Source organism: Nycticebus coucang, chromosome 7 (genome assembly GCF_027406575.1).
Source record: "Nycticebus coucang isolate mNycCou1 chromosome 7, mNycCou1.pri, whole genome shotgun sequence".
Classification (NCBI taxonomy): domain Eukaryota; kingdom Metazoa; phylum Chordata; class Mammalia; order Primates; family Lorisidae; genus Nycticebus; species Nycticebus coucang.
In genome coordinates this window covers 104780331-104796809 of record NC_069786.1, presented here as the reverse complement: position 1 = coordinate 104796809, position 16479 = coordinate 104780331, and the positions used below count along the sequence as shown (strand labels likewise).

Below are 16479 nucleotides of genomic sequence, written 5' to 3'. Positions count from 1 at the left end.
CTTCCAGGCTCAGTGTTTGAGGGTTCTGCATCTGTGAAATAACGATCCTGAAATAAATAGCACCTCTCAGAAATATCTTTTTATGTAAAATTCTTAAAGGGAATGGTGGGGAAGGAAATGCTTCTGTATTTAGGAATTTATGGGAAAGACATGAGGATGAGCCAAAATCGGAGTTTCAAAGGACCTTATGTGTGTAAAAGGCCTGCTTGGGTTGACAGAAAGCATCCTTGATGCTTTGAGTGTGTGATGACTGCTATGTCTCCGTGGACCTTTCCTTATGAGGACCTTTTGTGGAAGGACTGATGGAGGTGGGACTGCTGATGTTGGGAAGCAAATTGCTGTGACACTCAAGTGCTTCGGAGACCAGAGGCCAGTTACCTTTCTCAGGGAGATCCTGTTGGTAATAGAAATGGGAATAAACGGTATAAAGTGGGTTGAGCCTCAGTCTTGAATTTATTCCCTCAGGACAGCAGTTAATAAGCACCTATCATGGAGGTGAGGAGAGGGGTGGGTTTTGCTCATCACAGAGCACATGATGCAACATGGGCTGCTGAGAAGAAATTCCCTCTCGACGTCTGTCTGAAAAGCTGACCTCTTTGTCTTGAGAAGAGGCTCCACTTCACTCCTCTCTGATGAGTGTGAATCAGTGAGTGCCTTCTCAGCACTAGAACTTAAACTGGGGAGAAATGATGATGGAGCCTTTTGACCTAAGAAGGTGGAGGTTTTAGGGTAGATTTCCTGGCCAGAGAGAAACGTTCAAATTTTCCCTGGAATTTCAGGATTGATTGGCTTCATTGATATATTTATTCCTTCAATTTACAAGTCTTGGATGGCTTTTCCATGTGTTGTGCTGGATGCTGGGGGTTCATTGGTACATCTTGGAATTTTCATTCTGATAGGAAAAGACAAACAATAAACATGCAAATACATAATTTAGATCATTCCAGGATTTGGTAGGTCCTAAAAATCAAGTAAAGCACGATGGTATGATGGAAAGTGAATGGGATGTTTGGACCACTTTCTCTGGGCAGGTCCAAGAGGACTGTCTAAGTAGTTGACAGTGGAGTGCCACGTAATAGGCACAGATTCAAAGGACGCAGGCTGCAGTGACTGGGGATTCTGGCTTCTGAGAAGCAGACGCAGGCACCAGGGCTCTGAGAGGTACAATGGGCTGTGTTTGTTTGAAGAGTGTAGTGGCCGAAGGAGAGAGGGGGACAAGTAGAGACAAATATGACCATGTCACTTAGGGCCTGGTTCTCCAGGGTGAGGAAGTGGGATAATGGAGGCCACCGAAGGATTAGCAGTAAGAAATCTGAGCCAAAAGGGGTCTTTGCAAGCATGGTTCCTCCATTTTTCAGAAAAGGAAGTGAACTCTCTGCTCAGGTCTGGTGTTTACTGGGAGGGGGAGGGCCTGAGGTGGGGGAGAAGGCACCAACCCTGATTCCCAGGCCTGAGAGTTCTTCTCAGCAGTAACCAATGAGGGTCAAAGATAGCATTTTATCTGCTGGTCTTTATTGCTTTTCTTCCTGGTAGGTTCTGGAGGCCAGTGGAGCAAAGAGGAGGTGGCAGAGAGAGGAGAGAGGGGGGCAGGGGTCTTCTGCAGAGCAAAGAAATGGCTTTTATTCCTCATGCGGTGCCCCAGGAGCACAAATTTGCCTCTCAGTTTAGAAATCTGGACCTGTCCCAGACAGCAAGACATTTATTTATTTTTCAAATGAAAAACATTGAAGAGACAAATACATAAGACCTAGAGTTAAATCTTTAAACATCGATATGTTCTAGTAACGGTGGTAATAAACACGTGGGCATTGTTTCTCGTGTTCTTTTGCTGAAGAAGGAAGAATTTTTGACTTTCATCATACTCGCACAACCCTGCCCACCAGGATTGTGACCACGACTGGCTTTTCAATTGGATTCATTAATTCATTCATTCACTTACTTGACCACAGACCTGAGGCCAAAACAGGTCAGGCACGGGGCCTGGTGTGAGGAGCCCACATTCTAGTGAAGATGACATTCTGGATGCTGGTGAGGCTGGCATCCACAGTGAAGCACAAAATTATAGTTTTGTAGCATCCTGTACATTTGAATCATTGTATCTTTGGCCTTGTGTAGCAGCGATAAGCTTGATAAGCTTCTAGGGGCTACCTTCTCGGTTCTCCAAACTCTCTTTTTTTACCACCCAATCAATGGCAGAACCAGAGGAACTGGCCTGTTCTGAATGAGCCATTCTCACTGTTTCATCTTCGCCCTTCTGTTTCTATTTCATAGCATCACACAGGTCAGACTAGTGGTTCCCTTAGGAGTCCAGGGAGGTTAAGTTACTCAGGTACTTAGTGCTGATCTTCTCGACTCAGCGTTCCCTGCTTCCTGAGGCTTTTGTGTCCAAAGATTTACTGTGATACTTACTTGGTATTTTTGATTTTCCATTTTCACATCCTTGATACATTTCTTTATTGTCTGCAAGAGTATATAGTGAAAAGAACATAAGTTCTGTGATAGCTACAACAGACCTCATTTCTGGGCCAGGCCCTGTTCTAAGTACTTGCCATGGGTCAGTTGATTGAACTCACACAGCCCTCCTGAGTGTTTGGTACTACTGTTACCCAGTTTTACAGATGAGGAAACTGAGGCACAGAGGGGTTAAGTAACTTCCCCCAGGGTGTTTGAGCTAGTAAATAGTGCAACCTCATTTTGGACTCAGGCAGTCCAGCTCCAGGGCCAATGCCCTTAGTTCCCCATTGTTCCGCCTCACTGTCCACAGGGCCCATCTTTCTCCTTCACTTGGAGTACCTATGTGGCCACCCACAACTGCCGTGGGGAGTCAAGTCCAAGTATCTGAGGCTAAAAGGACAACCATCCATGTCAGGAAATACACCTTGGGGCTTGGTTTCATTATGGTTTTGGCTGCCATCTTCCGAGGTCTGAGGAGTAAAACAAACATTCTCCTTAGCGCCCCCACATTGTCTGAAACATTCCATCGTGGTTTTTCCTAAAAGCCCTCAGTTTTGAAAACATTCCTGAGATTACCAGCCACTAAATTGCATCTGCCACTGAGGGCTCCAGTAGGCTTTGAACCTGTTTTTCTTGGGAAATTCAAGCTGTGAGTGGGAGAGAGAGAGAGAAACATTATACACGTGTACAGCCGTGCTTCCTGCTTCGGAGTATGAGAAGTAATCATATGTGGGCAGGAGGGTAGGGGAAGGGTATATTTCATTAACCCAATGGAAATGGATAGAACAGTGTTCCAGGAAAGAGTCAATGAAATGAGTTTGCTTTAAAAAAAAAAAAAAAAAAAAAATCCCAGTAGCCTGAGTCAGCCTGTGCAAGTGATTTGGGAGAGGAAGGGGCAGTGATGTAATTGGTTCGGCATGTTCCCAGCTTGGCCACTGAGTGTAAAGGGGCCCAGGGAGTTGGAGGAGGGTGTGTGAGTGTGTGCAGAGTTCACAAGAGCGGCTGAAGGGGGTGTGCAAGTGCGGACTGTAAACAGGATTAATAACCCCTTGTCAGACCTTTCTCTGTTACTGTGTTTTTCAGTAATTTTGGGTTGAATGAAGGCTCTCTAGCCAATTAATGTTTATTTGTTTCCTTTGGCAAGACCCACTGTAGGGAGGGATGAGATTGGTAAGTTTAAAATTTTTGTTTTGTTCTTGCATTTTGGAAGAAGAGGCCAGTAATGTGAGTTTGGGTTTTGAATGGCGGCTCACCCCCCTCCCCTGAAGAGGCAGGAGGCAGGACGTGGACAGCTGGTGCCTTGAACCTGACACAGGTGCAGAGCTGTGGGGGGTGGGGAGCCAAGAATAATTACAGGTTTCTGAAGCATCAGGCTCTGCCTGACACCAGTGCTCGTCAAGGAAACTGCTCTTTATGGAAAATTAATGGCGGAGCTGGAAAACCAGCAGAGCTATTGTTGTTCTTGGGAAACCATCGCTCCTCCAAAAAACATCCCCTCCCACCGTCCTTGGGCTTTCGTGAGGAACTGGGTAGAGTCCTCTCCTTCCCAGGCAGGAGTTGCCTGCCATCGTCACGGGCCATCATGAGTTTTCCTTTCAGGAGTGTCTCTCCTGCATTTGTTCATTCTTAAATCTCACTTTCAGTCCAGATCTGCCCCTTTGCCCTAACCAGTAGTTTGTGTAGGATTATTTTTCTTAAGGCACAAATTTCATTTTTTTACATGCAAGTGTAATGACCAAAGCAAGGACGTCTAATAAAATGTGCTTTTAAGCTACAAAGTAACAAATGGGTTTTCCACTACTTTGTTTTTGAGCAATTCTCAACCTGTGGGTCGCAACCCCTTTTTGACAATGAAAATACATTGAGGCATTAGGAAGGTTGAGAACCACTGTTTTAACCTAAATAGAGGCTTGGCTGGGAAACAAGGAGATAGCAGCCCAGAGCATCTTACGGGATCCAGCTGTGCTTAGGCAAGGGTGTCTGTTGACTACTCAGTAGTGGGAATTGAGTTACAATCCAGAGGCGAAGTAATAGTGAGCAACTCTTCTTAAGGGCCAGCTACAATTATCCAGACAGGACAGACCAATAGATTTCCAGTTGTTACGTTCCAAAAAGTAACATCTGGAAAAAACAACACTGAACCAAGATAAGAAGGCCTGTCTTGTCCCTAGTGGACACTGTTAATTTTGAGGCATTATGAACGAAGAAAATGGATTTCCAAGTTGTTGGAGGTGCTGGGAACCCCAATGCCTTCCTTCATGGAGTTTAAGGCCTGGGCCACCACCTCCCAGCCCTGCCCAGTTATGTGACTTGAAAGCCTGCTTTGACATTTAATTTGGATTTGAGTTGTTTGGGGAATTTCTTTTATGCCCTGCAACTAAGGAATCTTTGGAAGATGAAAGGGGTATTTGAGGCTGCTTTGCATCACGTGCCTGGGGAAAGTAATTTCAAAGACATCACCCTCTTCCCAGGCCTTTAATCTCATCTCCTTCCTTTCTGAGCCCCCACCTCCCTAAGGAAAAATATACAAACAAATATTTTCTTTGTATGTTGAAAACCCTTTGAAAAGGAGAAACATTGAAGAGATTTTGAGAGAGATTCCACAAATTTTATGTTTGTTTAGAATTAAATTAATCTTCATAGCATTGGCACTCACAATGTACAAATTACTGGAGGGAAATGTTTAATTTGGTTTCAGCTCCAGCAACCAGTTGATGTGAGAAACAGTCGAATGGAATGCAATCTGATGGTGGTTGTAGGGCTGCGGTTATTTCGTGGAGTTCAGCAATTCTGACAGTAATATGTAATGCTGTTGTTCCTCTGGGGTGTATTATTGATGTAGGTTTTTTTCTTTTTTAACCTAAAAGCTAAAAAATGCAGTAAGAGATTTTCATTGATACTGTTTACTTGTTAACCACGTTTTCTAGACAAAATTCATTCTTCCTTAACTCTCTCACCCTAATAGTTTCTGATAATGAAAGTCAAGAAAAAGTGAATTTTTGCATCAGATCTTCTTAGGAATCTCTTTTTAGATCTTTCAAAGTTGGTTTTTGTCACTGGTTCTTGCAGCCTTTCTGCCAGGAGGTAGGATCAATTTTATCATCCTTGTTCTCAAACCAGCTTTAAAATGTTGAAACCCAGGAATGTGTGCAGTAAGTTCGAGGCTGGGCGTCTGAGGGCCAGCCTCGTGTGTTTTCTGAGTTTCTTAATCATGCTGTTTCTTTTCCCTTCTCCATCTCCTGAGAAAAATGCTACCAGATCTTCCTCCAAAGTCATGCTTCCTCTATCTTTTCCTGTCTTTCAACTCTGACTTAATTTTTAAAGACTACAAGTGTGTCAGAATCATTACATCACAGCATTCTTTGAAGGGGGAAAGTCACAAAGTTCCCACCAATATCAATCTTTGTAATCTTACATTGTTTTCAAGTTGATTTCTGGAATCAGAGAAATCAGGCTTTTTTGTGTGGTAAAAAAGTGTGAAGAATAAGTACATTAAATGAGTTAGAAAAGCGTGAGTATTTTAGAATCTGTCTTGAAAAAAAGAGTGCCCACATTTCTCTCTTGTTAGTTGCTTGTTTTATGATACTCTGAATTTTCATTCTTGGATGTATGTAAAGATTTCAAAGTACAAAAAGTAATTGAGTTTTGGGACCCTCCCTGGAGAAGGGTGAGGGGTTCCTTTCCCTCTTTCTTCACTTTATACTCTCTGGGAACTGTGGCATCATGGTTAATAGCACATGACAAAAAAGCTATACTGAATAATTGTCAGGAAGGGGCTCCCATGGGCAGCCAAGAACAGTTCACCTGTGTGTGCAATTACCCGGGGGAATCTTCTTTCAGGGAACCAAAGTTTACCTCTTCCCATCCAGAAGCATCCTCCTCCTCCTCTTCATGTTCATCTTCATCATCGTCATCATCACATCCAGGTCTGATCTCAGAGGAAGCATGACTTTGCAAGTTTCCATGAATTTGAAGGTTGCCTGTTCCCATATTTTGGCATCTATATTCTTTTCCCAAATTTGTTTTCTTTATTTGTACTTTTAACTCTTGGACGTTGAGGTGAGGTAGGTGGAATGATTATGGGAATCTAGCTAAAGGATCACAGATGACCATTAAGTGACTAGAAACATTAGTGGTGGTAGGTGACCTTTTATTTCATTGACTCCGTATTATTCCAGAAAATAAAATCATTAGGCTATGTCTTAAGTTCAAATTCAAGGGCACAGAAATAAAAAGTAGAACTTTTTGTATCCTGAATACTTCACTTGAAAAGGGATGGCATTAATGAGCCTGGACTAGAGTCTTCCCCAGCTAAACATGGTTGTAGTTATAGAAGTGGCAATGAATGCGGTTGTGAGGTGATTCTTGCTCTTTTTTTTTTTTTTCAGAAAGTTCTAGCTCATATTCTCCATCACTTTCCACACTTAGATATCTCTGCCATTTTTAGTAATAGAGGTTGAAGTTTAACTCTGAATGATTAACTTTGCTGTTTGCAAACCCACATGATTTATGGAATAGATCATTGCTTTTAAGATCATAATCTTAATAAACTAAATATCTCACCCATCTGTGGACTCTTGGATACATTTTGGAGATACATTTTAATTGTCTGAGTTGAAAAGGGGTGTCTTTCCCACACTAGGCAGTCAGCATATTTTCTTCACTCCAGTTCTTTCAGGGGAAGGGGGGAGGGAAACTGGGCTTCCTGAAAGGGATAAACTTTATGTTGAACTTCAAATGAAAGAATGATGAGTGGGAAGAAAGATGAAAGATTTTGTCTCATATGGACAAGAGGTAAAGAGAAGAAAAATAGGTGAAGGAAACCCTTTAGGAAAGTATCATAGAGGAGATGGTCGAAGAGACAGGAGGTGTTTACAATCTCAACTGGCAAGTTTCATGTAATTTATGATGAGATAAGAGCAGACAGGTTGAAGAAAAGCCTTTTGGTAGCTTTGACATCATGCCTATCTATGACCATATGTCTTACATTTTTCTCTAGCCTGTGAAAGTAACTGCCTCTTATCAGCAGCAGGGAGATTTGGTAAACTTAATATGTGTTGCAGAACTTGAATTATCCTGTTTTCTTTCAACTGCTGCCTTTGGAACATTGAGCAACAAAAGTGAATGATGATAATGGATTGTCATCCATTAGACTAAAATATCATTACATCCATAATGATATAAATAAATGATTGAATAAATAAACAAATAGAGGGGAAGAATCATCTCCTTATAGTAAAATTATCGTAGAAGTAGTAGGTGTGGCAGGAATAGGTTTGAAGTCTTCTTTTTTTTTTTAACTAGGTCTTGGATTATTACTTTTAATATGTGTGTTTTAACAAGTGAGAAGGCTATGGGAAGCATGAAGAGAGTATATTAAAAAAGGTTTCAGGGTGATCATTCAAAACCAATGTTGAGTGATATTTATTAGGAAACTAGGAAAAGAAGTTGCCAGGGATTTTAAAGCTGAGATATCAAGAGAGTCCTCACAAACCTCATTTGTGACTTATAAATAGAGAAGAAAATGACTTTGTATTTGGGACTTCTTCCTTACCCTTGGTGACTGCAATGAATTTTTTAAAGTGTGGGGGTTAAGGCTTAAGCCTCACGTTGTATTTTCAGGTCAGGCTGAGGGAAGCCTCGTGTCTCCAAGGTTCCTCTATCATTCAGCTGACATCTGACTCAGATTTGGAGTTTTATGACTAGAGTGACATTGAAACCAAATCTTTGGCTCTGGTGGGCAAACATTTGAGCTCTATATCCAGACTTACAAACTAGAGACACTTTTAGTTTGCTGATGGGTCTATCTTTCTTTCTGAAATTACTTTAGACTTACAGAGAAGTTGTAAGAATAGTATGCAGAGTTACCATATGTGCTCTTCCCAGCTTCCCCTGGTATTACCTAATCAGAATCTAGTTATCAGAATGAGGAAATTATCACTGATACAGTACCATTAGCTAATCTATACACTCCATTTCAATTATGTTATTTTTTCCACCAATAAATATCTTTTTACTGGTCCAGTATCCAGACCAGGATTTAGTTGTCATCTTTTGTCTTCTCCAATCTATGACACTTCTCCCTCATCCTTCATTCCTCATGACCTTGACACTTCTCCCTTATCCTTCGTTCCTCATGACCTTGACACTTCTCACTCATCCTTTGTTCCTCATGACCTTGACACTCCTAAAGAATAACTGGCCAGTTCTATCATAGAATAGGCCTTAATTTGGATGTGTCTGATGTTGTCCCATGAGTATGTCCAATTTGGGGAGAAATATCACAGAGTTGTATTGTAGTCTTGTCAGCATTTCACATTGAGGCTGTTATCCATGTGATTTGTTACTACCATGGCTGACTTTGATCATATGGTTAAAGTGGTATCCAGCAGGCTTCTCCACCATAAAGTTATTATTTTTGTCTTTGTAATTAACAAATATCTTGTGAGGAGGGGATACTTTGCAACTAGGCAGGTATCTGTTTCTCATCACTGCTATGAGCATCTAAGTGATTCTTACTTATGATCTTTATTGCTTTGTTGTTTGCCTAATGGAGATTTTCTATTTCCATCATTCCTTTTATGTTTAATAATTGGAATTTTACTATAAGAAGGACCTGAACCTTCCCACCCAGTTATCTGTTTATTAATCATTTATTTAAATCCATATGGATTCGTAGATTTGGCCACAGTGAGCTCCTTTAAGTTGGCTCCTGAATCATTTTGACATATTCATCACTTCATGAGCACTTCTTTACCTTTTCATACCATAAGATATTCTAGGGATTACCTTTTATTTTCTTTGCCCCAGCCCGTCAAAGAACTGTTTCTCCGAGGAGCCCTGGTTCCCTTTATTGAATGATAATAGTTAGAAAGCAACTAAGTGTGTTCCTTGCTACTAGGGTATCTTTGCTTGTAGGCTCTTTGGAGTTAGGAAATATATGTATGGGTAGTCACACACATTTATTTCTATATATACCTGTGTGTGTATGTTATGAAATATATGCAGAAATACTGATATCTCAAATACTAATTAAACATCAGGGGCATTTCTTAAATGAGTTCTCATAATCATTTGCAAATAAGATTGGAGGTAAATGTTTTCATTAGCTTGGAAATAATCTAATCTTAAACTCTTCCTAATCTTTAACATTTTAATCTTCACACTCTTGATGAGAAAATTTTTAAATTTTCTCATCTCTAGCAAATATGAAGTAGGTTTCACAAGACAAAAATGTTTCCATTATGAGTTCACAGGGCTGTTCAACACATCCTGATGGGTACATGTGCTTGTCTGATTCTCAAATGGAATAAGAAAGTCCAGTATCAAGACAGTGAGTTGCAACCTCCCCAGAGTGGCTCGGATTTTACCACATTGCGTTTAATGATCAGAGGGATCTCCATCTTTAGATCATAAGTATGACTCATGAGCTCCTGGAATTCAAACCAGGCCATACTGGGTAGGTTATTTTTTAATCTTCCCAGAAGAGTGGGCAAATGTATTTAGAACATTTCAGTCCTTCAGGATTCTGAATATGAAAAAGATATGAGCCTTTCAAAAATAATAATTTCTTAGACTTTCAAATATTTGAATTAGAAGGTATGTAGAGGAACAGGGCATACAAAAGCTCTAGCCATCCATCATGGTGACTGAGCGTGTGAAAATAGTCATCATGTGTGAGGCAGGGAACTGCCTCAGGGACATCTTATAACCCATGATCCAGCTGACTTTACCTGGAACGTATGTGTCACTTAAATATCTGGTTCTGCTCTTTGAGCAAAGGTTAAGAAGCATTTATGGTTGTGTTCCAGAAGATATTTATCAGTGGTGATATCTCAACATGGTTCAAGGGAGGATGTCAGAAGATGGCTTTCAAAGAGTGGAAGAGGTAGAATGAGCAAACTAATAGTATAATGTGGGTTTCATCATTGACAGACATTACATACTATTGGGTGCCAGGCACTATGCTGGGTGGGTAATGGCTCAAGAAGGTAAGGGGATATTTAATGGAGGTTTCAGGAACAGAATCTTATAATTTGGAAGTGAATTGACTCCTGGAGCTAAGAATGAGGGTTTCAGCATTGGAAAGAAGTAAATTATGATTTCTAGCAATGAGATGGAAAAAGGGAAGGGGGAATTTCTGAGATATGGATCTCAGAAAAGGATCAAGTAAGAATATTGCATATTATTAGACCCAAGAAAGTAGTTGTGTCGGTTTCTAATATAAATTGGTGGGCCATTATTATTATTTAATAGAGCTATTATTGAACCAGTAAGTAAAACAAAATAAAAACTTACTTTCCCAATAATCTTTCCTTGATTAATACCTTCATAGTATGCAGTATAGAATTAATTGTCCACTTAGCCCTTAAGAACTTATGAACACACTTTATATTATGGTATTTATGTGGCATTATTTTGCTTTGCAAATTCATGTCATTTTTAGCTTATGATTGTTTCTTCTGCACCTACATTACATGGACCTATTGCTGTGTTTTCTCCTTCTAGTACATACAAAGCCTTGTATTTTGCTGTGAGCACAGTAGTTGAAGGAACATTATGACTTACATTTTGAATGAAGATTGGGATCATTCATTAGTTTATACCATAGATCATCAACAGTGAGGCCAAAAGCTGATTCAGCAATGCAGAGTTTTATCAGAAGTCTGATTAAAAATCAATCTTTTGATATGTCACCAAAATAAAATCTTTGACAGATACAACATGACTAGGTAATCATTAAAATGTATTCTTAACAAAATATAAGCCTTGAGTCAGAACACTGGTTGAAAACATAGAAGCTTTACAGAGACGGTAAATTTGGAGCTAGTCACATTTAGTATTTGCCATCAGTGGTTCTTTGTTGAATCCAGAAGATAGGGCAAATTGAGCTGGTGGTGAAAGTTAGGAAGGTAGCTTTATTCAAGATTCTGGAATAAATCTTGAATAAAGCTACCTTTATTCTATTAATACTATTAATAGAATTAATAGAATTTCCAGGTGAGGAGATCTTTAGAATATAAGCTTCTCAAGTATCTCTTTTGCCATAAAATCACTTCTACCATCTTACAAAGACTTTATGAGCACCGCAGATGAAGATTTGTTAAAACTAAACTTTTTGATCCTTCTCCTCTATTTCTGTACTTGGTGAAAATTTTATGTTGAAATACAACTGGTCTTGTTTTACATTGTCTAATTAGCTGTGTTTAAACTTATTTTTGTTATGTAGTTAGAGATGCTAAGCCATTGAAATTGCATTCATGTTCCTTGCCATTAAGTATGCAGCAATTGTATTTTTAATAACTTACTGTGAATCATGAGGGTTTTGTCTTAAGCCTCTAGGGTTATATGGTAGGCACTCCTTAGAGAAGTATCCATTTCTGCTGGTTAGGGAATCCATGCCCAAGGCAGAGCTTGCTGATGGCTGATTGCTGCTGAGGTCACCTCTTAGTTTGAGTGTACATGGTCTACTCTTCAGAGCAAGTTGGAAAACTGACTTATTTGTGTGACTTTCTCAAGTCCATTTTGAAAAATGAAGGTGGACTCTAGGAAATCTTGTCTTAGTATGAAAACTTTGTCTATTTCTATTTGCTTCTTGTTGACATGGTAGCAAGAAAACTCCCTAACGATGCTGGGAACATCTTATCTGCTGAACTATATTGACGGCAGAAGAACATTGTTTTGTCATTTGATGTTTTCTGGGCTCTTGAAGACATGAGGTAGTTCTTCTGGGGCTGTAGTTCTCCTTCAGCTAGGATCGTTGAAATCATGTGATGTGACCCTTACAAACCCTCACCCAGGGGTATTCAGAGAGTAATAACAAGGTCAGACCTTTCTACCAAGCACTGCAGGCACCAATCTTGAAAGCATTCTCTCTGGACCTTCCCCTCTGCCTGTCAACATGTGGTCTCATGGTGTTCTTTGCCTCTGATGGCTGTTTCTCTCCCGCTTCCTCTCTGCAGACATGCCTTGAATTGGAACGCTACCTACAGACAGAGCCCAGGAGGATCTCGGAGACTTTTGGTGAGGACTTGGACTGCTTCCTGCATGCGTCTCCGCCCCCGTGCATTGAGGAGAGCTTCCGGCGCTTGGACCCCCTGCTGCTCCCTGTGGAAGCTACCATCTGTGAGAAGAGCTCAGCAGTGGACATTCTGCTCTCTCGGGACAAGTTGCTCTCTGAGACCTGCCTCAGCCTCCAGCCAACCAGCTCTTCTCTGGACAGCTACACAGCCGTCAACCAGGCCCAGCTCAACGCAGTGACCTCATTAACGCCCCCTTCATCCCCTGAGCTCAGCCGCCATCTGGTCAAAACCTCACAGACTCTCTCTGCTGTGGATGGCACGGTGACGTTGAAACTGGTGGCCAAGAAGGCTGCACTCAGCTCTGTGAAGGTGGGAGGGGTCGCAACAGCAGCAGCGGCCGTGGCGGCAGCTGGGACTGTTAAGACTGCACAGAGCGACAGTGACCAAGGAGGTCTAGGGACAGAAACATGCCCGGAAAACAAGAAGAGGGTTCACCGCTGTCAGTTTAACGGGTGCCGGAAAGTTTATACAAAAAGCTCCCACTTAAAGGCCCACCAGAGGACTCACACAGGTAGTGGTACAAGTCGGCCGCACGTGGTTTCTTCTCCTTTCCCTCCGGTAGCCCTGTGGTGGGAAGGGCTGCTCGTTGTCGCGAGGAGTAGCATCTGTGCTGACCAAGAAGTGACAGGGAGGCAGGAGGGCCTGGGGGGCGGGGGAGCAGAGTAAGCAGAAGGACTCAAAATTTCCCAAGCAAGGACACGGGCTTGTCCCTTGCTGGCTATGAGCTGCTTTCAGAGATGATGCCAACCGCAGCGTAGACTCCAGCAGTTCTGAGGATAACTGAAGGGGCTCTGGCAGTGGGCCTCTGAGCTGTTTGTGATGCAGACACTTGTGGCTTTACTGATGCCTTGTGTTGTTTTGTGAGTGTGGCTCTGCAATTCTGATCAGCACTGGGATCTGACACTGGGATCTGAGGAGGTACATGTGAAAGCACTCACAGTTAAACAAGGTAGCTGGGCTGGCCCTGTTCACTCTTCTCCCAGCAGCCCTGATTTTTCATCAAAGTCACCAACAGCAGGAGGGTTTCAGAGTTCATTAGATGTGATCATTCTATAATTAATTGGCATCCTTTCTTTTGCATTGTTCTCTGGCGCGTGCTTTATGGAGAGATGGCAGAATTGCTTTTTAATGAGCTTGTTACTGAGAAGTTGCTAAAGTGATTACATTGCTATGTGTGTGGCAAGGGTGGGTGGGGTAGGGATGGGGACTGTGTATTTTACTCAGGACTTCCGTGGTGACTCCAAAGAATCGCATTGACCTTTTGAGCAATGGGATACTTTGGAAGAGTAGGGTTCAGACAGAAAAGAGTAAGATCAACATTTTTCTTGGAACTGGTCTTTGTTCTCTGCTTTGAGATTGGAGCTGAAGAGTGTTGTCTCTTCTGGGTCTACTAGGATGCTAGTAGCAGTTATGGTGATTGTGGTTTTTAAGTGAGTCTCTAATAGTTTGTTATCTGTATGGTTTTATAGACTTCTTGTACACGATAAGCTGAGCAGGGAAAACCCCAAAGGTATGAATTGAGAGCCACCAAAGAAGTGTGCAGTGGAAAGATCACTGGTTGGAAAATGAGAACAACCCGGGTTTTGGTTCTATACCTTGCCCTGACCTTGAGCCTATTCCTTTCTTACCAGGCCTTATTTTCCATGTCTGTCAAACAGTCTGGCTCCTAAGGTCCCTTCTATCTCTAATGTTCTGAGATCCATCAGCTATCTCTGTACAGAAGAACTTTCCTGAAGTATGAAGACATAATATGTCACTAGAAGAAATCATCATTTTGAACCTCAAACTTGTTCCCAAGAGGAGATGAAACTGACTACTTCCTTGCACACAGAACCTGAAGCATATATTCCTCTAATTCTGAATTTAATTTTTCATGTGGCTTTAGCTTACTTCATGGGATGGTCTCCTAACACGTTTGAATCCTGGTGCTTCAGGGCTAAAAACCCATCCGAATTTGGGTTCAGGTTCTCTATTCTACATGCCCCAAGGCTAATGCCTCCTGCTATGGTCAGTTTTTTCTTCTCTGATACTGTATATGGTCTTGGAATTAGTTTTTGTTTGTGTTCTCCTCTTTCTAAAGTCAGTGAGTGAAGTAAGGGCAAGAAGTTGCTGTGCTCCTTGTCTTCAGGGCATGACTCATCTCCTGCACCCGCCCCCACCGGGAAGCCAAAGGGAGCAGGATGAGACAGGAATGTTGAACTGGTTTGGGGCTGTGGAATTCATGGTTCTGGATACCTTCTTGAATCATTGGCAGGCTGTATCCTGCCTGGTATGGAGACTGGACAGGTCCTAGAAACCAGAGATTCTTTTGGGGGGAGTCCAGAGCTCCCCGTTTGCAAACAGAGATGTCAGAAGGCTGTTATGCTTGATGCATTATTTGGCCCTTTGTTTTTTTAGCATTGTCTACTCAAAGTGACTATGAAGGTGGAGCTCATTATGTTACCTAGCACCTGCAACCGCTTGCCTTATGCTGGTCTGAGGTGGAAAGACTCGTGCCCATGAGGAATTTACTCAGGGAAGGCACCTGCATTGTTAGAAAAGCAGAAGTGCACGGTAGTTAAGAGCTGGGCTTTGTAGTCAGGTGGACTTGGGTTTGTGTCCTAGCTCTACCGCTTCCTAGGTTTATGACCTGGATAAGTTATTTGAGGCCTTGAGCCTTCATTTCCTCATTTTTAAAACAGGGATAGTTGTGTCAGCCTCCTAGATTGCCTTGATTGCTTTGAAGATTAAATGAACAAATGCATGTAAACTGCTTGGTAGCTAGTAAAACTCTTTACAGATAGCAGCAGGGTTGAATATAGTTTGACTGTTCTTGTTGATATTGATCAATGATGATGGAGCCAAAAAACATCTTATGCAAATGAGAAACAAGACAGTTAGCCAGCATTAAATACCCAAAAAAGCAAGAAGCTTCACTGCCCTCACTCCCAATGGTTGATCAATGGGGCTGGGGGTGGTGACACTCATAGACATAGTTGTGGAGGGCAAAAGTGGACACGCAGGCATCATCCACTGACTTTGGCAGTAACGTAAGGAGCATGCAGCTCCCCTCAGACGACACAGGAAGCAGTGGCCTTACATCCTCCCAAAGTATTTGCGTATAAGATCTTCCTCAGAGACTAAGTTGGAAGGAAAAGTAGGTGTCATAAGAAAGAGAAATGGGTAACAGGGAGGTAAAGATAGGGATGGAGGTTGGGGAGAGGGAATATGAATTAATTTGGATTAAATGGATGAGAATCAGAGGTATTTATTTGGAATTGGTGTGAATAGGACACATGGGGAACTGACAACAAAGGTGATAATTTATGTGGTGTGGATGAACTAAGAATAATGGAAAAGGCATGAGAAATGGAATCAAATTAAGTGCAAACATATAAAGGAAATGGACTGGCCTCGCAGGCAGAGGTATATGGTGATGGGAATTTGCACTGGCAAGAGGCTGCTGATACAAGGAATGGAGTGGGCTGAGCTGCTGACCAAATGTGGAAAAGAAGTTTTTGAAAAATGGGCTGTGGTGGGATTCAGGCAAGCTGTTTCAACACAGTACTCTCTGTAACTCAGTGGAAATATTTTTTATCTTTCAGTTGGGGAGGTGTTTGGGGACAGAAGAGAAAAAAGAGATAAGAAAACCATCTCAGAAAAAGAGGAGAAATATAGGCATTTTGTTCTCTAGAGTTAAAGATATATGCTATATCTCTTTTATATGATAATGTGTTGCAAAGGAGACACAGTGCAAAAAGGAAATAAAATGTGTGGGTCTCCGTCTTCTGTGGACAGAGGAAGGCAATTCATTGTTGATGACATGGATTTGCTTGTACTGAGGAATTTTTAAAGTGTTATTCCTTTGCTGTTTACATAGATAGAATTTACTAAGCTAGGAAAGATCATGCTTTCCCCACCCCAGACCTCCTTCTGTGGCTGTTTTTTGAGGATGCTGAATCTT

General features: G+C 41.7%; 1 protein-coding gene across 3 annotated transcripts in view; it reads left to right on the top strand.

The window, feature by feature from the left end:
- KLF7 (KLF transcription factor 7) overlaps window positions 1-16479 on the top strand; it is an 89814-nt gene that overhangs the window by 28304 nt on the left and 45031 nt on the right. For 2 of the 3 annotated variants that reach the window (XM_053597609.1, XM_053597608.1), the window contains one exon: window positions 12417-13050. In XM_053597609.1, the coding sequence (XP_053453584.1) occupies window positions 12417-13050 (634 nt within the window). The remainder of the gene's footprint in view (window positions 1-12416; window positions 13051-16479) is intronic. The other variant, XM_053597610.1, reaches the window with a different exon arrangement.